The sequence below is a fragment of the Typha angustifolia genome, chromosome 14 (assembly GCF_048772165.1).
Source record: "Typha angustifolia cultivar Huaian chromosome 14, ASM4877216v1, whole genome shotgun sequence".
NCBI lineage: Eukaryota > Viridiplantae > Streptophyta > Magnoliopsida > Poales > Typhaceae > Typha > Typha angustifolia.
In genome coordinates, this window is record NC_133252.1 from 159,422 (window position 1) to 183,647 (window position 24,226).

The window sequence follows — 24,226 nt, forward strand, 5'->3', positions numbered from 1 at the left end:
CATGGTACAGCTTGGCCCATCACTAGTGTGAAATCACTAATGCTACCAACCTTTTTTTGCCACCCAACTGAATATATATATATATATATATATATATATATATATATATATATATATATATATATATATATATATTATATATATATATATATATATTTATGGATGCACCACCCTGTCCCAATAATAACCTTCTCAGCCATTAAATTCCTTCTCCAGCCGTAAAATAAAGGACTACTGCGTTGCGCACCCCCTCTCCATCATTGTTTTGGAGAGATATTCTTTATAGGTATGTAGAATAGATGGATCTGAGTGTGGACCAACCCATTCCATTCAGTGAGCGAGCGACGGACACCAGTCCACTTGCATTCCGCATGTTGTACACATATGGTCCTCTCATCTGCTCAAACTTGTATTCCATCATCAATAGCTACCCTAAATTAATCTATCCCATATATATATATAGCTGCTAGCTTATAGCTACCACACACTACTTTAGCATCTTTTCAACAATATCTTCTCCCTTTGATCAAATTTTAACCTGGTTGGTGTTAGTTTAGTGCTCAATTGGTCCAATTGCTTTCTTACTTGCATGTCAGATAGCATTCATATCATTGTAATTGTCACACATGAGATTGTTTAGCATCATTAATTCCTTTGCCGTTGTGCATGCAGGACTTTAGTCATGGACTATAAAAATAATATATATATGAAGCAAATCAATGCTGGGACATTGATCGATCCATGTGCACGATTCCTTTGTACTATCCAACTCCAAAGGCAGCAAGCCTTCTCTTTCCTTTATGCTTTTTTTTTTCTTGTTTCAACGCCGCAAGATGTCCTTCACTAATTAAGTTGCAAGATCTTGCCAAGATCACTTCTTTTCACCTAATATTCTAGCTAGGTTGTTTTCAGATATGAACATGCTTGCTTCTTTTCAAATAAAAAGGGAAAGAGCCTACATTAGTTGATAAGATGATGATTGGGACCTAAAAGCTAGTGATGATTGGATTGTTGGGCAAGTTTAGTTTGCACATGAGGCTCCATGCCAACGAGTAATCCAGAAAACTATATGGAGATAAGTGGTTATGCACATGGGCTCTGAGAATGAGAAACTAGGGCACTCTAATTAAATCACGAGTGCATGCTGCTAAGACCATGACAAAACTGAAAGCACCGGCCAAGATCCAAATATTATTATTATTATTATTCTATACAAATCTAGCAAAGTTTCGTTCCCCATCTGATGAAATTAAAGCTATCCTGCCGACATCAAAAGTAAAGATGGCAACTAGCGTTTCAATTATGAGCAGTCCTTTCCTTGCAGATTGAAAGAAGGATGCTGGATAGAGGATTATAAAATCTTTTTGAACTCATTAACAGACGACGCGACAAATAGATGAGGTACAACTACTGCAAGCTAACTGTTTGATGTAATACCTGATCGAAATTTCAAGATGACTCACTCAGGTCAGGTGTCGCGCAGCTCCAAAGCCCAAATCAAAACACCTTTTTTTTTTTTTTTTTTTTTAAATTTGGGCCGCCCATCCTAATGATCGAGACAAGTCAATATCCAATATGGACACATTAGCTGGGCCTATCTGGGAACGGATTAGGCCCATTATATATAGCCTGCGATTATTATCTCTCGTTGGGCCTTAGCCTAGTAGGTATTTGATGCTATGTGAGTGTGAGACTAAGACACCTGGTGTGGGCATGGAGATTGGAGAGTAGCTTTTCTTGTTCCGTCCGTTGCGCTGTAAAGTGTAAACCATGCCCGGTCCCTCTTAATTGCCGTGAATTGCTCTTTGGTGTGGTGTGGTGTGGTGTGGTGTTGTGTAGTGTTGTTGGGTGCCACCAAATGGACAGGTAAACAACTAACAAGTCTTACTTCTCAACACAATTAGCCAATGTAGATGTAGGACTTAGGCAGCAATATTGTTTCTTTAATGCTGACCTTAGTTGGAGGTGGGTTACTTAGGTACTTCAATCAATGGGCAGAGGAGATAGATTAGCAACGTTCTTTGAACCTTTCTATTGCATTTTAGAGAGAAAATTACATCAAAATGACACGTGTCAACCATCAAGTTCCCGATGTAGATGGATGAATGGATGGTTCATGGTCAGCAGCAGCCATCTGGATGGCACGTACGTCATTTAATCCACTAGCTTGAGCTGTCGACCCCGCAAAGGTCGCGAAAAACCCTAACAACGAGGAGCCACTGGACCAGCTTAACGAAGCATACCCGAGTCCTAATCGAACGGTGATCGTTCGGGGATTTAACATGGGGCGTGGGGCCATGGAGCATCCCAAAAATGTCAAGATCGACGAAGACTTATTCTGCCCAATGTCGAGTAGATGAAATCGACTGACGTATGGTATGTCCAAATTAAAGCAAAAGGTGAAAAATAAAAATCCAATGCTCCTCCCGTATGTAGCGTAGATATAAAGGAAAAGTGCAAAGAAGAAGAAATGCAGAGGTTGAAATTTGAGAAAGAGGAAAAAGAGAGAGTGAGTACGTGCGACCACGACTAAAGAAGCGGTGCAGCAGCCCAACATTGGCCCGCCCATCTAGATGCCTCTCATTCGATACTATCCCAACAAAACACCACGACAAACCACCCAATAATAAGAGAAAGAGAAAGAGAAAGAAAAGAAGATCGAAAGGGAAGGCGATCGATCGTCGGAGGTCTCTCTCTCTCTCTCTCTCTCTCTCTCTCCTCGTGGCTTCTCCTCCTCCGACCATCAAAATCCCTTCCTTCCCATGAGGAAGCTTTGCCCAAACTTAGATCGAGAAGATGGCCTAGACACGGTTCTCGAGGTCCCAATCCCGGAGGAGATGTTCTCCTCTGTGGGCACCTCGAGAGCCACAAAATTCGGATGCACCAACATGAAGGCTTGGATGAGATCCCACGTGGACCGGTCCGAGCCGTGCTCTATTGGCCGAGGGGAGCTCCAGCTCATGCTCGGAGTCATCGGTGCGCCTCTCATTCCGCTCCCCCTCAAAGCTAAGCAATCCGTCATCAGCCACCATTTCAAACAAGATCCTATAGTCAGTACATGTACTTCATATTTCTTTGGGAAAGTCACCATTTGCAAATGATATGTATTAGTTAATTTAATCGTATCACTAATCAGCTAGCTTCTTGGCAGGAATCTTCCATGGCGAAGTATATAGTGCAGCAGTACATAGCGGCGTCGGGTGGCGATGGGGCGTTGAACGCGGTGACTAGTATGTATGCGATGGGAATGGTTCGGATGACGGCATCAGAGCTCAACGGCAACGACCAGAATGGCAGTAGTGGAGGTGGTAATAGTAGTAGTAGTAGTAGTAGCAATAGTAATAGTAATAGTAATGCTAATAAGAAGGTGAGTAATATTAAGGCGGGTGTGGGAGGGGAGATGGGTGGGTTCGTATTGTGGCAGAAGAAGCCGGAATTGTGGTGCTTGGAATTGGTCGTGTCCGGCTGCAAGATTAGCGCCGGCAGTGACGGCAAGGTCGCGTGGAGGCAAACGCCGTGGCACCAATCACACGCTTCGCGGGGTCCACCGCGACCACTTCGCCGTTCTCTTCAGGTACCTAATTAATTAATTATCAATTTCTATTCATCTACTACTTGCGGCCATGTCCGGGATAAATTTTTTTTTTTTTTTTAATTTTTTGTTTACTTTTGTTGTTGTTGTTGAGGTGTTTAATTGGCTTGCACATATAATTTTGTACACGCGAAGCACAACGTGCAAGCATGTGGCAAGTTCGGACAACTCACAATATGCATGGTTGATCAATTAATTTGACATATAACCTGTTATTGTACACTATGAGTTGTTTTGCTAATCATGGCGAGGCCACTAAGTTGGTGGTTTGGTAGTCCATGTCAATTAGCTAGAATGTGAGAGAATCGCTGGTCATTTAATTTATTACTTGACATGGATCATTACGTTAGGGTCTTGATCCGATGTTAACGGCCAACCTGTTCTCCAACTCCGTCTACATCGGCGAGAGGACCATCAACGGGGAGGACTGCTTCACGCTTAGAGTCGACGCCGAAGCAGCCAACCTGCAAGCGCGAAACAGCAGCAGCGTGGAGATCATAAGACACACAGTGTGGGGATGCTTCAGCCAACGAACTGGGCTTCTAGTTCAACTCGAAGACTCCCACCTCCTCCAAATCAAATCCAACCACAACCAAGGAAGTGTTTACTGGGAGACAGCAATGGAGTCTTTGATAGAAGACTATCGCACCATAGATGGCATCAACATAGCCCATGCTGGGAGAACCACTGTTTCGTTAGTGCGGTTTGGTGATAACAACGAAGGGAGCACGAGGACACGCATGGAGGAGACGTGGGCTATCGAAGAATTGGATTTTAACATCTGGGGTTTGTCAATGGATTGCTTCTTGCCTCCAAGTGACATCAAGGAGGGCAAAGAAGGGCAGGAGATGGGGGTGAAGGGTGTGCGTCCTGCTGGTAGAGTTCAAGGTGGCAATAGGATCGGGCCATCCAGGGTTGCTGCAGTAGATTCGGAGGAGTCACCAGAGGACGATGGGAAATCATGACGAACTTTAATCTACATATATTCCTTCCGCCTAAAACGAAAAGATGGTACTTTGAGATCCATGTAAATATTGCAGCTTACGAAAATTTTGAACGGTGGCTGTAATTAATTAGAATTGGTCTGGAATCCGGACTAACAGTTAGATTTATTGAGCTTGTTTTACCACTGCAGTACACGGCTGAAGTTGCAAGTATTGTAAAGATTACTGTATGCCGCAGTTAATCATCCATCCAACCGAATCTTTTGCAAATTTCGAAGCTATATCAGAGACTGAGAAACAATATAATAGCACAAATTAACAATTCTCTACAAATTATTTAACTAGCTTCATAGAATATATAAGCCATGAAACTAAGGTCCAGCTAAAAGAGCAATCATCATCAGCCTTGAGAAAAGTAAACACATTAATATTTGCTCGTCATCAGTCTCCTATAGAAAAGTGAACAGAGTAACACTTGCTCGCATCACCCAAAAGGAGTGAGCTAGCTGCACTAGTTTCGTATTAAGGCTTACTCCGGATTTGTAACTCACAAAGCTAGGATCTTTTTTTCAACTTGTATTTATCTGATGAGAATATTTAATATACAACGAACAAAAACTAAACCAACAAAATACTTCGAATCTAGAATTTCCAGCATGATCAGAGCTTTCCAGTGACTAGTAATAATCCAGCTTCCATTTGTCATCTATGGTTTCTCTAGAAATACAGGTGAAAGTCTTTATTCCATATATTCTCATGCCCTGTATCTGACATCCAATCAAACTCAGTATCATCATTCAGGCATAGAATAAAACAAACTGATAGAGAATCTACATCTCCAAAGGTTAGATAAAGCTAGCTGTACTTTGGCCTCTTTATACACATCTGTGCAAGATGATGCGGATAAGCACTAAAGAGGTATTACTATTTCTTTCTTCCTATTTATTATACTTAAAAACTGATAGAACAACAATAGTGCTAAACAAAAGCCATAACTTCGTAACAAAGGCATAATGAATGTAGCTGCAACCAAATGTCAGCAATTTAGATATAGCTATAAGCTAATCGAAGTCCAAAGGGGTACTTCTCTAAAGCTATATGGAATATGGTACACAAGGCACAGTTGATGATACCTCTTAGTCTGGAAATTAACTGTGATTTAAGCTCTACCAACAGGAGAAAGAGGTGGATGGTTTGGTATGTAGCTCGTGGGAACTCCACTTTGACGTCTTGCAGGGCTCTTTCTTTCATGATCAGAAAATGGATGCTGTCCTAAGCCTTGTCTTTCTACTTGTTGTCTGGTAGGGCACCTGCTATGGAGCCTTGCTATACAGATCACAAAAGCCTGAAGTAAGGTAATGGATGCCCTAAATTCAATTGTATATAGCCCTTCTTTGAAAGAAACCATGCTGAAGGCATGTCCATTTTCTCGAGATCGGCCCTGAGGTAAGTAGAATTTATCAACAACAGTGAGTTTGGCTGCTTTCTGATAATTAAAATCAGTAAAGAAGGAAAGGAGCGACTAACATAAATTGTACCTGAGAAAACAACTCAAACCGTCGCATGTCATCTGTATCAGAACCAACTTCAGCTGAGCCAGAGCTAGTGCATTTTTGAAAGTCATCAGTGAGAACAGTTAGCATGCAGCCCTCATCCCAACCTCCACAATCACATACTCCTCCTGATTCCCATCTTTCGATCAATGGCGAGGGTTCTCCAGAAGTTGACAAGCCATGGATTCCACTTGGAAGTATGACTGACACGCTACACAAACTGGAATTCTCATTGCTCCGTGCAGTTTGCAAGTCCTTCGGTTGGCAACAGGAACATATTTTTGCAGCTGAATTTGTATCTGCCGAATCCTTGTGTAGAGCAAGTCCATTAGAAGTTTCTGGCATTCCTTGCGGAACCTTGCACACAATGGCTGCAAGCTCACTGCTAAATTGGGAATCACCAGGTTCTTGAGATGTTCGGATCATTTCAGATCCAACCAAAACAAACTGCCTCCTAAGACGACAACTTTTCGAGCTACAGCACCTTGACCTAGAACAAGAAACCCTCATCTCACCAACAGTATTAGAGACCAAATTTTGCTTCTTGGTTTTGTTTCCAGGCTTAACCCACGCCCCACTTTTTTTCTTAGAATCTTGTACAGTAAATATTGTGTAAACACATTCCAGTTCATCCTTGTCAAAGATGTTTTTCTTTCTCACTGTGGCTGCAAGAATATCACAGTCGCCACACGAGAGCATAAACAAAGGTAGTCCATTCTTCCAAGCAAGTTGCAGAAGCGCTTGCTTAGTTGATGGTGAACATTTCTCCTGCTGAAAGCATCCTTCACTGTTGCTGGCTATCTGAAGGGACATATTGAGGCTTTTCTTTGCTCGGCAAGTAGAATAAATGCTTCTATCAACCAACCTATGTGGCTCGTTGAAAGATGCCAGTTCTTCCATCCTCAGAGGCTTCCTGGTATTGGTTGATTCACAGGATTGTTGAACTCTTGAGGATCCAATTGGACCAGAGAAATAGGTATGGCTTTTGGGCCTTAGTAATGGATCCAACAGCCTCCTTAATGGGCTCCGCCTGTCTCTGTCCTTAGAAGTTTCTTTATCACATTTATTTGCACAAGCAATTGGCTCAGATTGGCAAACAGATGAACCCTCCTTTAAACTAGAACTGCGGCTCATCCGGTTCACTCCAGCAGTTGAAAGATAATTTGTTGATTTTCTTCCAGCTGTAATTCTTGAGTTTGCATCACCTTGGCTGGATCTATCAGCTGGACTGGCTATAACTCTCCTCCTATTTTTATCTTTTTCTTCAGCGTTTGTTGCAATATCTTCACTCAGAAGAATGCTACCTATATCAGGTTTTTCAGCTATAATTGTACGAGGGAGTGGACAAGAGTATGGAACACGTGGATATTGATCTGCCAGTTGGATATCTCCAGGAAAGTCGACTGAAAATCTACTGCAGTTTCTTTCAGTTTCCATTCCATCATCTGTGACCGGAGACTCAGAGCTGATGCAGACGTCTTGGAAATTCTGTTGAAGGTGATCCCATATGCATTCACCATTATCAGATAAGTCATGGGCATGGTACTCTCGCCACTCTTTCTCAGTGTATAGATTATTACAACGGTTTTGGAACTTTTCTTCTCTCCTTATTCTAGCATCTTTAGCTGCTATCAACTTATGTGCAAATGCTGAGGCATCATCACTTGTGGAAGTTGAACTAAACAATCCTCGAGGTACATTCCCATCATGGGACCTCAAACCAACGGTACCTATAGCATGAGCTGACTGAAGGCCATGTCCAGCAACAGAATTTGACAAGGAAATTCTTTCATCAGCAGAATGTATGCTATTATCAGGGTATGTACCCATCAAAGCAGAAGAATGCTTATGACCATCCGTTGTTGGAAACTGCTTCCCCTGAGAAGGGGCGCTGCTGCCAGTGCTTTCAGAAGACTGAGTAGTTGACTCAAATTTAGAAAATGATGATGACTCATTACTGTTAGATGGAGAAGCTCTATCATTACCATTCGCCACACGATTCTGGTGGTTTGTCCATCTCTCAAGAAGGCCCCATTCAAGTACTCCAAAATTCAATGCCTTGTCCTGAAGGTTGGCTCCTCTGTCCATCCGCTGTAGATAAGATGGAACATTTGACATATGTTTGACAAGCTCATCAAGGCCAGCTGCCTTCCTGCCAGGCCATGGTTTTGAACTCTTCAAGGGCGTGGACTGGACAGGGCTTCTTTTTGAAGCATGCTGACTTAAAACAGCTTGACGGCTGAGCTTTCCACTTTTCAAAGCAGTGGCCTTGTCTTGGAATTTCGTGTTCATACTACCTACGGGGGCTAAAACCTTCTTCTCCTTTGGTAATCTTGCAAACTGATTCTGTAGTGAACTCCTTTTGACTCGTTCACTGTGACTCATCACTGCAGTTTCTTCATGTCTTGCTTTGTTCAACAGTGTTTCAGAGGCCATCTTTACACTGATCTAAATGAAGGATCAAGATATTTCAAACATTCTATCTTCCATCCAAATATCAATTCACACAACAAGGTAAGACATTGTGGTCCACCTTATGCTCGTTATCTGATACAAAGAACGAGAAAATAAATCACATATAAACCAAAAATGCGAACTGGAAAGGAATAACCCCCTAGTGAAGCAAAAACAGACTCCAGGGAGTGAGATTTTCCATTTGTAAGGTCCGCGAGTTATTGCCTAACCTCCTATAGGCAACTGAGTACCAAACTGCCAAAACGGGGCTAGTCTGTATTGCTGAAGATGTAAAACGGCATTCATAATGAGATGACACTAATTAGAATGTATGACACATTCCTGATTAAAAATGTACGAAAATTGGTCATTGGAGAATGACATCCTCCAGAAGCAACCAAGAGCAAGTTTCTTATTTTTGGGCTCAACTATTTAGTAATCAAGAAAATAAAACTTTAGAAGAGGAATATTTATGGCAGGTAGGACGGGTTCCACACTAAATTAAAAAACATCAAAGGTGTTGAGATGGATCATCATAATAACAGGTTAATTTGTGCTATTTGAACAAATCACCTAATTAGTCACACAGATCTTAATGGTCAAGTTATGTACGAATATGGAATTTCCTCATAAGACAAAGTCTTACAACTACAAGTAATCAACCTCCTATTCCCTGACCTGAACTTCAGGCATCATTCCAGATCTTGATGGCTAACTCTTCAAAGAGATCATAGATGTCAACATTGTATTCGACCGTGCCATCTACAGATACACAAACCCCCCCCCCCCCCCCAAACAACGATATTCCATACAATCATTGCAAATTCCTACTCCTACACATGAAATCGTTGCTCGATCACTTCCACGAAGCAGCAATTTCGACCGAATAGCTCGATTACATTAGAAAAAATAACTAACCAAAGTAGCATTACCTCGTCAATCAATATCGAAAGAAGAAAAAGAAGAAGAAGAAGAAGAAGAAGAAGAAGAAGAAGAAGAAGAAGTATAGAAGCACAGAGTAGGAATACGAAAGCATACCGCAGAGGGACAGGAAATAGGCAGCAGAGAGGAATAGATCCGCCTCGATCCGCACTCCCAAGGGCGGGCGCAATATCCCACAGATTAGAGAGACTTTTCCCGAGTACCGGAAAAGGTTACCGCAGGAAGAGAAGAAGATCGGAACGTGGCTGTCGCTTCTTTAATTCCGGCATTACCAACGTATCACCCAGAGGGGAGGGAAGAGGGGGGGAAGGGGGAGAGAGAAGGTAATAAGATGAAGTATAGCATAGTAGAGCAGGGAATTGTACTGCTTCGTGGGATGCAGGAAATGATACTCCCAAGTCCCAACCCTTTAAGAAGAGGTGCCAGGGTACAAGGAATACAACAAGTTTCCTGCAGCGATGCCTTGCACGCGATCAGGTAGAGGAGTGGGGTTGCTTGGTTGGTATGGGTTGGGATATAGCTTTTGGGGTTATAGCCTTAGTAAGGTTCCGTTCACGAGAGGGTGGGAAAGCAAAAGGACGAGACGTGGTAGGCCCGCATCCGCTGTACCTTGTCGTTGAAATCAAGACGTTGTGTTGTGTTGTGTTGTGTTGGTGCGTCTTCCCAGGTGACCCCACCGATTGACGTCATGGGTCTCGTTTAGGGACCAAGCCCATCGGTGTTGATCGGTTGATCCGTGATGCCTTTGCTACTGGGCCTCGCTACTGCTGAGTGCTGACTCCGTCCATCTTTTGTCCTTGTTGTTTAGCTGAAATTCTTCTGCTGGTCAAGCTCTTGTTATATAATCCGGCTGTGATAATGATATATGGACGTTTCTTTTATCATCATAAATGTTGAGATTATGGAGAGGATTATAATGGTGGTGCTGATAGTAAAATAATCTAAGGGTTATTTATCGTGAAAGGTCACAGGAGGTGTGCATTTTAATTTACTTGTGGATTAATATAGGCTTCTGACTGACAGAGATATGAAAGGACCATCAAATATTACATCCGTCCAGTTGGGCATGAGCTGATGCGCATTGCAATTTGCATGAGTTTGTAGACGAAAACTGACAAGAAAAATAGCAGCCAAAGGACAAAGCCATGCCAATGAGGTACAACCATGTGCGTATGTCCTGATGAGCGATGATGGACGGGGCTGTTAACTGTGGACCACACCACTCAATTGATTGACAAGATCCCATTACAAATAATAATTCTTAGTTAAATGGTAAAGGTGGGGGTGGTGGAATGAATGATCAGCTCGAGAAGTCACCTTGAAGCAAATACGGCATGATTGCTAGTAGTAGCCTACTACTAATAAGTTTTATTTTTTAAAAGTTAAAGATTGAAATGATTGCAGAAATCTCTCACCCAGTCTCATCTTCACTAAAGCAATTAGTAAAGGTGCTTCTGTCTTGTGCTGGGCCCTTTTAGTGGTAGTGGTAGTGGTAGTGTTTCTGGGACTTCTCTCTACTAAGCTTTGTTGTGTTCTTTGCGAGAGTTTGATGACCAACGAGAATAAAAAAAGTATTCACTAATGATGATTCCGCCTAGGAAATTACTTTTATAGACTCAAGGGAGATTTCATGATACCATTGATCAGGCTTGGAGGATCCAAGGAGATGCATGTAAAAGAAAAATAAAAATCAAGAGACTTGAATTCAAGTTAGTTCATGATTACACGGGATAAGATCATTCGATACGAGAAGTTGTCCAGCGGCATAACGTATGGCAATACATCACAACTTAACAGACGAGTGGAAATATTGTAGTGATCCATAGATCATTTATTAGTACTGAAACATTGCAATGACAAGTAACTCGGATTCACGGATCCAGTACACTAGATTGCTTGCATTATCTATCAAGCACATCTGAGACAACCATGAAGTCTAAGCCTGGGTAACCTAGGTTGTAATCTGATCACTTGAAAACCATAACTTACTTGGACAATTTTGCATCACTTCACAGTATAGAGCACCTATTTAAACCAAGAGACGAGAGAAATCTTCTACCAGATGGCCATATGCGACCAAAAATCCCGACCTTCTCACCTTCAAAAGCAAACGTAGGTCCCCTATCAGGACTGGGTTTCACAGTAGCCTTACCGTCGTCAATATTTGCTTCCTCAACTCTGCCTTCTCCCTCATGCGGATTCTTCTCGTCTCTTGGGTCAGCTCCAACTTCAGCAATTTCTCCTGGTTTTTTGTCAAATAGCCCTTTGAACTGCTTCCTGGCCGCTTTCTCAGTTTCCTGATTTCTTTTAGAGATTACTTCCAGATAATTAATTTTAGCATAATGCTGATCAGAAATGAATGGTTACTTACCTGCTGCTTTTGCTTTAGCTTAAGGAGAGCAGCTGTGGCATCAGGTTCCGAAGATTTGTCAATAGTCATCATCTAAGTACAAAGAGAAGAAACGTGTCACTTTTAGATGAATATTTGATTAAAGTTATCTTACAATATAAAAAGGTTAGAAAAGAAAAGGTTAAACCAACCATCTCAAAATCTTTCTTTGCTTCATCAAAATCACCACCTAACAGGTAAGCCATGCCTCGACGGTATAGAGCTTTGACATGTACTGGGTTTGCATCTAATACCTGCTCTCCAAAATTGAACACAAATGCAAAGGGCATCATATTTTCCAGTCAGAAGAAGCATAAATCTGAAAATTAGCTGGAAGTACCATAAAAATTTGAATGCCATTGAAAGTGGACACTAATACTATTAGTCCAGTAACAAAATTAAGGTCCTAACTATGTTGGGGCTTTCTGCAACCTATCCAACACAAGAGATGGATATTGTGGTCCTCGCTTTTGTATAGCAACACCAGGCCGAACAAGCTCATTCAATTAATTATAATTCCTAAAACCATTAGCTCTGTATACATACCTTGTTGCATGACTCAATTGATTTTCTGACGTCATTCATTTTCTGGTAACAAGCAGCAACATTTAAATGCAACGAATTCTGCAACAACAATAAAGGGAGAACGAAAATTTAACAACACATCCAAAAGAAGATATGATGCTATGGCAACTTCACCGCAAGCTTCATTAGGAAATTCCAGAACAATAGCATTCAGTCAAAATCAGAAAAACATTGCTCCCACAATGAAGCTCATTAAGAATGCAAAATTGTTGATAGTGCACACAAGTTACTAAACAGATATATAGACTGCCGTACCCTTGAATTCACAAAGATTTTTCCCTCTTCATCATCCTGTGGATTGACATGATTATACTCCCTAATCACCTGTAAAACCATAAAGACAAAAAGAATGAAGACCCGTCCACTATAGAAGAAAATCTGAGAGCAACATGGACTCTTACATAATACTAGCTCTGCTAGTTTCCATATGAAGTTTCTTGGGATTGACATGTGTAGAAGGAAGCTTTTTTTTACTACAAACAATGCTGGAAGTAAATGCTTAAAAGCCTAAAATAAGAATCACGTAATTTTCTAGCTAGATAAGCAGGAGATGCAAAAGCGGCAAATCTTATAAGCAGAGGATGTGCTCGTTCGTTTTCAGAGTTTGGTATGAAATCCTGATGGATTGTTCATACTACCAAATACTTGAAAAGAGAATTGGGAAGCAAACATGTGTAGAGTTCTCTAAATATGCATGAGCATTCCCTAACATGGTTAGAATTCCACAAGAAAAGAGGACAGTATACAATATGGTTTGTCGCCATAGACAAATTCAAGTGAATCAAAAGATGAGCATAACAGACATGCCTTTTCGTACTTTGTCTTAGCAAGGTCAAACTTCCCTTCTTTGAAAAGTCTGTTCCCCTGGAAGATAAGAATGAATTTTAGAACAATATGAATGGCAATAACAATAGTAAGTTAGTAACATTAGCATCCCTGCAACCTTAGGTGAACTTTAAAGGATATAATGATAACATGGAAATCTAAAAGATACAACGGTAGCAAGGAACTCTGAGATTTGCAGTCACTTTAACTGCTTAACATTTGTAGTTCCAAAGATAACAAAGACAGACACAAACAAAAATTGCAATATTGCATATTAAACATGATCTTTCATTCCTCTTCCATTCTCAGTTGATCATTTTACTGTATCCTACTTCTTTGTGGCTGACAGCAAAGAGAAGTACTTCCAATGCACCTATACCTATTCGCCAAGAATTGGAATTCTATCTAAGAGGCCAAATATTATTGGTATAGGCAGCAGCAAAAAAAGTGAGAATATATCCATACTGTGTTTTTAATCTTTTCTGCTTCTTCCATGATTTCCTGGAATGTTAAGCCAGTCCAGTCCTGCATGCATATGTCAATCAGGATAAGAACAAGAGGTTTTAGACATAAGAAATTTAAATTAACTTAAGAGAAATCTACTAAACAGAACATAGATTACACTAGCAATACTAAATCAATCAATGGATGCTTATTGACCTCTAATATTGACAATCAAGAACTGTTGCCTTGACATAGAACTAATGGAAACAATAGACCACTATGCAGACTATTGAGTATGGACTTCTGATAATTCTGTTTGAAGCAAATTTTCTAGGCTTCTAGCAAGCATTGTATCATCCTTTTGCAAAATATTAATGGAATCATCTTTTTACATCCACAAAGGAATACTTAAAGAAAATGATTTTACAAGAATACAGCAACAGAACAGGTCTTATTAGATCCATTTTTGAAGTAGTTCTAAATAAGGTATGCTGACAATTAAACTCATTTCCTGTAGCTTATTTTCGAAAAAATAATTTATGCTGCGAAAAGAAATAAAGGCACCCCAAAGGGTACCTAACCAAATAATAGAACAGAAGTTGATGCTGCACTAGTACGACATTCTGCAAAACATCTTAAAGAACAACTGAAAAAGCTGTGAAAAGTTTGAATTTTGATTTCCAAGCATCAGAAAGCTTGGTTACCTTAGGCATTTCAAAGCCAAGTAATTCAATTTCCCACTGAACCTGAGCTCCTTCAGGAACATTAGCTGGTCTGTGGCATCATGATCAAATATTTAAATTATTTGCATAGAAATAAAATATTAAAATGTCAAAGACAACTAATAGAGAGGCAGGTAAAACCTGGGAAATTTATCATATGCATAATCTGGAGGGCAAGTAACAATAGCTACTTCTCCAGGAAGCATTAATCGGACACACATTTCTAGTCCTTCAGGAACCTACAAAAGATGAAAATATATGTACCTCGTAAAATGTATAATTGAAGTCCTGAGTGAGTACAAACCATATCCACATAATTGGTAAGTCTCACTTCATTCTCATGGAAATTATGATCATGCAGAAAGGCAAATGTTTTGCCATAAGCTCACTTCAAAAAATTTGTTGCTATTGTTTTCGATGTTTTACACTCATTCAATTTTCTTCTTCTAGATCATTCAGGTAGTTTGTGATGGATATGGTTGAAACTAATTGTAAGAATCCTGAAGATTTAATTAATATTCACATCCAGATTTCTCTACTTCTGATGAAAAACAATCTTACAGGGATAAGCAATAAGATTTTTTATGCACTAATAAAAGTTGTTCTTTTTTTAACTGAACTCCAATCTAAGCAGAGGAATGATACGTACAAGCCCCTCTCCAGAACTGAACTCCAATGGTTCGCCACTGTTATCAACTCTTGTATCATAAAACACAGTCTTTTCTTCGTTAAGAAGCATTCCCTTGTAATGCACCCTTAGCAAGCTATCATGAAGAGGGCAGTCCATAGGAAATTCACCTAAAATTTTCCAATACATGAAAGTGACAAATAAATCAGATACAGATGTCATGCTAACACCAACTAAATCAAAAACTAGTATAAGCATGCACCAAATAATCAAGAATGCAGGAAATGTGATGCAACTTTGCTTCATGAAATGACATCTGAAGGTATTACTAGCAGTTTGACTTCCATAAGAGAACAGAATTTGCCTCTCGACCTCTAGTCTACGGGATTTTGCACCAGGACAATAACGTTGCCCAATTGTTTGGCTCGACATATCAGATGCAAGGCCTTTAGCTACTTACATCATTTTACGGCGGATAACTTATCTTGATGGTCAAAGATTGAAATGGTTTAACAAGTATTGGAGTGAAGTCCTTGTTTTTCAGCCAAAGACCTGACGCAAACTTTGATTTGCAAGGTGCATAAATTTTATGCTATCACTAAAAAAAATTGAATTTTTTTCTCCTAGAAAATAGAAATTGAAATGAAAAAAAGGCTACAATGAAGCATTTACCACATTGTTTTTGATCCTTCACAAAACTGGGAGGAAGAAACACATTTTCTATCTAGAAGCATAACAGTCCATGAATTACAATATAGTCATATTTCAGGCCAAAATAAAGCAGTTTATGTCACAAACAAAAGGAGGGCAAATATCTACATTTTCCTAATCATCCAGCAGCCACAAGTAATGTAGGACAAATACCATGAAGTTCAGTCATTTTTTGTCATGCAGCTTAACATACTTTGGCATGATGGGACAATTCCATATTGCTAAATGCCAGCCTCAGCAACACTAAACCTATCATTCAATATAAACTAATAATCAGGAAAAATGTAGAGTTACAGACCTCTTCCATCGACAACTCGCCGCTTTATGAGACGACCATCGCCAAGCATGTCTCTGACCTGTAATATTACAGTGCGTCGTTCAGATTGAAAACTCAACGAAAGAAGAAACACAGACCTACTTTCAGCCATCAGAATACAGAACAAGTTTGATTAAGTATAAATTGATATCATTATTATCATCACCAAGCTTAAGGAGTAATGGGTTATTTAACATGATATCAGAGCAGGAGGTCCACGCTCAATCTTTTAATGTCCTTAGTTCATCAGTTTTCTTCCCCTTAACCTGAAAAACCTATTCATTGAATGTATGGTCAAGTTTGTTTATACAGGAAGGGTTGACAATATTAATAAATTTCATTATTATCAACATTCTCTTGAAAGTTGAATTATTGAGATTATCATTTAGTTTGTCATCAAAGCACTCAAGCTGAAGCACAAAATTAAAGAGAATCTTTAAGCTGCAGACACAAGTTTATGATCAAAGGCGCAACCTTAAAGTCCCAATTTTTCAGGATCTTTTCAACAACCAGATGAAATTAAGGTAAAACCCCCTCTTATCAGGATTCAATATGAATATAAATGGTGACACAAAAAAATGTCAAGTCAACAAAGAAAAAGGAGCTTAAAGAGGTTGAGAGAGACATACCTGAACAAAGTGAATTAGTTCAACTTCAAATTGAACATCTTCAAGACCTTCCAGAGAAGGCATTAATGAAGACTGTGTTAAATAGGTACTGCTAACAAAAACTGTTGCCTTCTCTCTACGTGCCATTGTTCCAATTCCCATCTCAAGCCCTTTAGGTACCTAAACTAAACAAACATCAACAGAAATCATATATTAGCATGTAAAAAAAAAAAACCAAAAAATGCTACATAATATGTTTGAGCCATGCACATGATATGTTCTGACTCAAAACAAGGGAGGCCTCAAAGTTAAACAAGTCAGTTATTTAACATAAATATAATGAACTCAAAGGAGATGTTAAAGATGATGTGTAACACACGAGATCCCTTCAAAGCATTTGATCCAACAGAATGGCTTCCGCTACCGCCTTGTCAGCCAGCATAAAATTATTTAAATCCTCTACAACATTCCATATCCAATATTTAGAAAGACAAAGATAAAATCAAAGAAAGAAACTGTTTCCTCACCTCAGATTTACCAATAGTAAAAAGGTATGGTTCTTCTCTACCTAGCAAAGTTTGTTTTCCATCTACTGTCTTTGCAATAATCCTACAATGACAAATTTAAATGTGTGGAATAAGCAATTCATAATAAAATCACCACAAGAATTAACGGAGAGGTTATAGCTTGGAGTTTGTAGACAACATGCAAAAACAACAGATTTACCGAGCTGTCACTTCATAAGGTTCTCTTGGTGATTCCCATCCTTGCCCTTCATCAATTATCTGTCCATGCAAATGAAAAAAATAATAACGTGCAGATAGCTAAGAGAATGCCTATACTAAACATACTCCAATCACACTTTTTATTGAGTCAATATTCACATAACGAGCTCTGAATAACAGAAATGTGTCAAACTACCAAAAAAACATGCTTTATCTCATGTATAACAACCTCAAAAATATGTTTCCATGTGTAGAGGTGTGTTTACGAATTTAGGATGGATGAGTGCATTTAATTAAACCAATTATAGTAAAAGAACTGTGAATAGAGTTAGAGACTAACTAACTGAGTACTAGCAGCATACCAACAATAAAGTATGCATAAATGACATAATTTATACATGAAGTTGCATATACACAATAAGATGAAGTAAAAAATCAATTGCCACTTAAGTTAATATTAGATGCTTTCTTCGAATTTCAACTGTAAATTGTTAAATCTGTGTATTAGTGGATCCAAAAACCAAAGCGCTATATACCTTCTTCACAACTCCCAGATCTTCGCTTATGACCTGAAAATACAGAAACATGGGATAGAATTTTGAGAAAGTTTAAAAGATATCCAACATAAGTTTTAAGGTATAGATGGCACCAAAAATGAATAAATAATTGCCTCATTATGTTAAGGAGGTACTCAGATTGTCGTGGTTTAACAACTTACATAATTTTAAGAAGAGGTGGGTAAAGGGATCAATATTCTCATGTAATTAATATACATATAAGAGGACCTTGGTAAAATGATAGTTAACATAACAATAGTCAGGTAAGAAAAACACAAAGAAGGGCATCGTCCCCATTGCTTGTGGCATGGTGACAGTATCATGGTGAAGAAAATACAAATGTAAGCACCTTTATCGGACAATGTGTTACTCAAATGTCTCAATATGGACAACACCCTTTTCCAATCCAACCATATAATACTTACAATCTTGTCCATAAGATGCCAATAATCATGAGCTTCCACAAGTATGGTGTGATTTAATTTAAGTAGGTAGAATCAGGTGTAGGTTTAAAAAAGCAAGTAGAGAAGTTATGCTATCATCTGCTCACATCTTGATGTGGAAATGATTGTTGCCATTCTATATTGCATTTCAAAGATACAAAAATTTCTTCATAAGAATGCTAGGAATAGCTAACAAATTTCTTTTGCTATTTGAAGGTGCAGATCAATTCTTGCTTTATAGCAAGGACACAGCTATACCTTACTACATTACCCAACTAGAACCTCCTTAACTCACTTGAACCAACTGCTGCACATGTTCTGATCTGTCATCTTAGCAGATCCAAGGCAACAAATACAGAATCAAACTTGAGTTGACTTAAATGAATCCAATGACCCAATTTGATGCCAAACAGCCTACCCAACAAATCATGAGCCACTAGCCCAACATGATTCTATATCAGCTTTAACCAAAGATAACCTAAATTACTCGAATGCAATTGAGTATTCTTCAAATCAAACTTAATTTGAGTAATGCGAATAAGTGTACACGTCTTTGTCATAACATCACATCCAGACATGCCTACCTTAGTTCCTCACCAAAACTATCCAGAAGAATTTACTATACAATGTCTGTTAACATATTTCATCGTGTCAACTAACCTCAATGATAGGAATAAAAGATTTTCTTAATAGCATTTTTAGGAAAACATTTTCCTGAAAGTCATCTAGGAAAAACATAAGCAACACTAATGTCTAAAGATCTGTAATACCTTGGCTTTAAAGAAATCCACCATCTCAATCTCAAAGTGAAGTTCGTCATCTTTAGGGAAACCATCTGGAGCTGTAACCGGACAATCCTCCTCAGCATAGTGTATCTCAGGTTTCATCTTGAACTGAAAGTGAAATCGATAAGAGTCAGAGAAGTACCTAAATTGCATGATAGTTCAAAATAATTATTCATTCCTTTGAGATGTCTATGGCTCATGATGGAACACTAAATTAGTTTTACATAATGTATCATATGCAATATAGTCATGACCTTCCTAACAATTATTCAACATCTCCAAGAAAATAAAATGAAGGCATGATACCAAGACACAAGATGAATATCTAATGAGGACAAATCAAAGTAGTAACAGCGACAGCTAGCATAAACTCCTATCAAACCTTTTAATAACATGAAAGCAGTTGACATTCAAATATGTGTATATAACAGTTCAAATGTCTGAAAGGACATACCATAGCCACTTCACTCTTTAACATGGTTGGAAATCCTTCAGAAAAGCCAAGAATCATGTTGCTCTTTCCCAAGATAAGCCTGAGAGGGTTTCCTTTACCTATTAGATCATATAAGTGACCAAAAATCTGTTAATGCCCATAACATCTAAGCCGACTTCATCAAGACTAACACTAGAGTGACCAGTGAGAAATATGTGTATTTCGTCTAAATATCTAAGAGCCCTCTGTAACATAAAATAATTTGGATGCCCATATAAGTTGTTTCTTATGTCACTTGACCTGTTAGAATTTTTACCTTCAGCAAAGTCATACACATATCTATAGACACCACAGCAATTATTCAAACATAGTACAACAGACAAGTCTGAACATTTTCTCAGTGTATTCTGGTAACTAATGTAGGGCATATATGTGATCGAGGAAAGAGACAGAATCAACACAAGGGCAGAAAACTGCTGATTCTGTTTCTTGCTTTTATCTGGACTTGAGAATTTTTTTCTTCATAATAACTGCTGATGAGAACCATTTTAAAACAAACCAATACAGTGGACCTTAAAAGAATAATTTATATAGACTTGTATAGCACATGTCAATTTTTTTGACTAGACAAAAGCAGTTAAAGACAGCCAAATGAACTATCAGAGCATGATAAGCAGACCCGATTTAACAATGGGTCAAGTTCTGTAGCAATGCCCTATGCCTTTGTCGATGAAGCTTACCTAAGATTGGTGTTAGATGGAGGGTTAAAGGGCAGATGGATGTGTGGAGGAGCCGAGGAGGTGATAGGATTAGAGGTATTCATCAACATTATATATACAATATTAATGGCAAAAGGCAGTCAAAACTGCTTAATCACCTCCATATTCTGCTCTTGTAGAATTAATGATAACACCATCAATGGTTCGAGTAGTGCAATGAATTGTAACCTGCAAAACAATTAAGAGACAATTCAGCAAACTTATGTTACTCATCATTTGATTCTGTTACTGCCTGAGACAATTAAATAATAAGAAATTACTAAGGAATCAAGCAATAAGCATGTTACGATAACCACTAGAAGCCTGAGGAGAATTTAGCTAGTGACATTTGTAAATGTCAAACAAAGCAGTTACCTATCTATCTATAGGGAAAAAAATCGAAAGAACTGATTTGCCTGCTGTTATGATGGAGACCCACCGAGAGTAAAACTGGTACTCTTCACAGGATGAGTTTTTTTTTTACTGCAATTTAAGAATGGAATTCGATGCTTCTCAAGAAGCTTCACAAATGTAGTTGTCATTATTATTTAATACTGTTGTATGAACTACGAAAATTAAGAACAACAAATAAATATTACCTGGTCTCCCTCTTTAGGTTTCTCTGTGTCCTCCCCTGATCTGATAATTGCTTTCATCAAACTTCCTGGAGTGACTTTTTTTCTCCTGCAAATAAAACATGGAAATCCTGTTACCGTAAGAGTTAAACGCTCATCATTAAAAAATCGCCAATAACCATGACAGCGAATGAGGAACCACATTTGTTCAATTATATATGTATGTATGTATGTAAGATAACAATAAGATAACTAATCACACTTCAGGAAACACTGCTTTGACTTCGAGCACTTTTTGCTGAGGCAAATTACTTTGCAATTATCCCTCTTATTTCCAATAAAATTTTATCCATCCCAACCTAGAAAATATCGAAGCTTGCGTATTGCGATTACCGAGAGCTATCATCATAATGCTCGATGTTCTTTAAACCATACGATCTAAGTCATTAATATAACTTACTTTTTTCCCCAAATCAAGATTAAAGTAACAGAACTAAGATATTTTGGTACCTCTTCTCGGCCTCTTCCGACAATTTCTTCTTCGTAGGAGCGTAATCTTCTTGATCCGCCATCGCGCTCTTTCTCAGAAATCCCGACGTCGATGAGATCTAGAATTCTCCACCCTAATTCTCAAGGAGTCGTAGCAGGTAGCATATAGTAAAATGTTAGCTGCGCGCTCATGAAAGTGGTACCAAGCGAGTTAGCGACGGCGATTCTTATGCGTCGTGCTTCTCGAACCGTTCATTGACCGATAAGCTGGATTCCGGTCATAACTGCAGTCACCGTGTCGGATTTGCAGATAAGTGTATCCGATATCTGATTCTGATGGATCACTATTCTTTTTCTTGGGCTTCAGAACTTGGGCTGGCCTCAAGCAAACTATTGGTTTTGGGCCTGCGCGGACTGCGTGTGGATATGTGACTAGATGTAGAGGATATACCACCAATATGTTTTATATATAATGGAGCGTGCTTAAATTTAGAGGTGATCAATTGGCCCAAGCTCGACCTGAACCCGTCCGGTCCAGACCGGGCTAAGATATGGGTCTCGCCTAGCCTAAGCCCGAAAATATAATAGGTGGCAACTCTTTTTCTACATATGTGGTGGCGGGCTTCGCGCTCTATATGACCAGTGGCAGTTTACCAAAGAAGAGGGAAAAACTTTTTTCTTACTTGCCTCGCCATTGACCTTTGCTCTCTGAATTGATCACTTGTCAAGGACAACCCAAAATTCTCGCTGGTTGTTCAACAATGGAGCCATAAACAGTAAATCATATTATCATGCAATTCCATCCATGACAAGGTCTCATAGATCAAGGGCTTTGACCTATAGAAAAGAGGGTGGAACAATGCACACAGAGCCTACCCAGGAAAGAACAATGAAGCCTAGCCCGTCAGCCCAGCCAGCCCAACCCATCAGCTAGAGGTGTCAAAATAAACGAGCAATTCGGGCTCGACTCGGCTCAGTTCAATTGAGCTAAGCCTGAGCTTATTTAAAGGCTCAATTTAATTTTGGAGCCGAGCCTGAGCCGAAGTAGGCTCACTCAGGCTCAGCTCGATAGGTTCATTTACACTCTCATTTATTAACACTGTCGTTACTAGTGGTAGCCGACTAGCTGCATGGTTTAATTTAGGATTTGATGAATCAAAGAGGTGTCTTTAAAAGAAAAGGAAAAATTGCCAGGGACTTAGGGTAAGGGAGTGGCAATAGTAGACTAGTTATGCCTTGTGGATTATTATTTTCTAATGAGCTTTTCTTCCAAAGAGATCTCTCCCTACCCTCTCTCCCTCACTCTTTCTTTCTTTTACTCTGGTGGGTCACAAAGGACCCATTTGTGACATGATGTCCATGAGCTTATTAGCCCAAGCCCCAAGGAAAGGTGTGTATGCATGAACAATCATGCTTGTATTTAATGCTTGGATCCATCTAGGTTGTATTTTTCGATTGCACACTTAACCAACTAAAGGAGTATTTATTAAATGCAACTGCTTTCATCAAACAAAATATCCTCTGGCCTCCTCCTACTCCTTCGGCCTCCTCTAACTCCTTCTCCTTCAGCCTCCTCATTCGGCCTCCTCTTACCTGTTTGACAAGTCGTCATTACCATCTCCTCCTCCTTCGGCAAGTCGTTGTAGTCTCTTCCAATTAAGCTTAAACTCGAGCTTGGGCTTGGCTCGATTTGAGTTGAACCAAGCCTAAATATCAAAATAGGCTCGAAATTAGTTTTGAGCTGAGCTTGAGCTAAAGTCTGCTTGCTCAAAGTCGGCTCATTTATACCCCTAATGTCAGCTCCTTTAAATTCTTCCTCAACTGTCCTATTCGACCCTCTCCAATGTCAATGAAAATTGCCCCCTTCCCCCTCACGCCTACAGCAAGGTGACAATCTCCCACCTCCTTGTTGTTGGTTGCTCGAACTTCGTTCTCACTACGATCGAGGAGACTTCTTTTTTCTCATTCCCCCTAAGCTTTGATCTATCCTCTGGGAAGGCCTCTTTACCACCGTTGCCTTCACAGGCTAGAAATCCTCCTTATTCTCATAGCTCCGGCTCCTTCTCTCCCTCCCCTCATCCAGCCTTGATGTATCTGCTTCCGTCGACCGTCGCTAAGTCATCGAATTTGGAGGTTGGAGGAGTAGAGAAGTTAGAGGAGATGAGGAGGACGAGGCGATCATTGCCGTTAGATTTGCTCGACCAAAAAACCCCAGGTTGTAGTCTTGTAGACTTGTGTGTGGGATTTGGTACATATATTATATGACCAAAACAACCCTAGTTGCTTGACCAAAACACCTCTGGTTGGCCTTATCTTGGTTAATCTTATAGATTTGTATGCTTATTCTCGTTTTCCATGTTTGTAATCTTATAAACTTGTAATAGCTCTTCCATAATTGTGTACCCATTTGGAGAAATCAGAGAAGATGAACCCAATAAAGCTCAACTCGCCTGTTAAGCTCGGCCCGGCACTAGCGCGCTCTTTCACGGGATAGTGGGCAATAAAGGGCTAGGCTATTCTAGTCTAGCCTAGCCCACTCATGAGCGAACTGGTGAACATAATGCCCAACTCGGTTGGCCCAATAGACCTGGCCCAAACCCGGCCTAGCTAGTTTAATGATACCTCTAAAATTGTGGATGGGCAATGGCACGAGGAAGAGCAATAAGAATAATTTGCAGTTGGCAAAGTCACATGTCACAAGCCTATTGGCTGTCACCTACCCATCATAATTGGTACCGACTAGGGAAA

The 24,226-nt window shown here is 39.5% G+C and overlaps 3 protein-coding genes across 4 annotated transcripts; 1 reads left to right on the forward strand and 2 right to left on the reverse strand.

The window, feature by feature from the left end:
• The first annotated feature begins 2,466 nt into the window (after nt 1-2,466).
• Nucleotides 2,467-4,749, forward strand: LOC140776156 (uncharacterized). Its single transcript, XM_073119768.1, has 3 exons — nt 2,467-3,050; nt 3,152-3,574; nt 3,943-4,749. Exons 1-3 carry the CDS (start codon nt 2,763-2,765, stop codon nt 4,555-4,557), a joined length of 1,326 nt encoding a protein of 441 aa, XP_072975869.1. The 5' UTR covers nt 2,467-2,762; the 3' UTR covers nt 4,558-4,749.
• A 204-nt stretch (nt 4,750-4,953) lies between these two features.
• LOC140775819 (uncharacterized) lies at nt 4,954-9,877 on the reverse strand. 2 transcript variants are annotated; one of them, XM_073119264.1, is made up of 4 exons: nt 9,582-9,877; nt 6,075-8,636; nt 5,670-5,977; nt 4,954-5,303 (listed from the first exon to the last, which is right to left on the reverse strand). In XM_073119264.1, exons 2-3 carry the CDS (start codon nt 8,523-8,525, stop codon nt 5,696-5,698), a joined length of 2,733 nt encoding a protein of 910 aa, XP_072975365.1. In that variant the 5' UTR covers nt 8,526-8,636; nt 9,582-9,877; the 3' UTR covers nt 4,954-5,303; nt 5,670-5,695. The 2 variants fall into 2 exon arrangements, with proteins under 2 accessions (XP_072975365.1, XP_072975364.1); XM_073119263.1 differs by lacking the exon at nt 4,954-5,303 and having other exon boundaries at nt 5,516-5,977.
• A 1,283-nt stretch (nt 9,878-11,160) lies between these two features.
• Nucleotides 11,161-21,776, reverse strand: LOC140775982 (peptidyl-prolyl cis-trans isomerase PASTICCINO1). The gene is made up of 20 exons (XM_073119503.1): nt 21,500-21,776; nt 21,014-21,098; nt 20,534-20,603; nt 19,678-19,775; nt 19,209-19,331; nt 17,975-18,007; nt 17,440-17,498; nt 17,241-17,322; nt 16,735-16,893; nt 16,088-16,145; nt 15,100-15,248; nt 14,592-14,689; nt 14,433-14,502; nt 13,750-13,809; nt 13,267-13,323; nt 12,715-12,783; nt 12,421-12,498; nt 12,027-12,128; nt 11,857-11,928; nt 11,161-11,782 (listed from the first exon to the last, which is right to left on the reverse strand). The coding sequence occupies exons 1-20, from the start codon at nt 21,559-21,561 to the stop codon at nt 11,495-11,497; spliced, it is 1,872 nt and encodes a 623-aa protein (XP_072975604.1). The 5' UTR covers nt 21,562-21,776; the 3' UTR covers nt 11,161-11,494.
• Between the last annotated feature and the right edge of the window lie 2,450 nt (nt 21,777-24,226).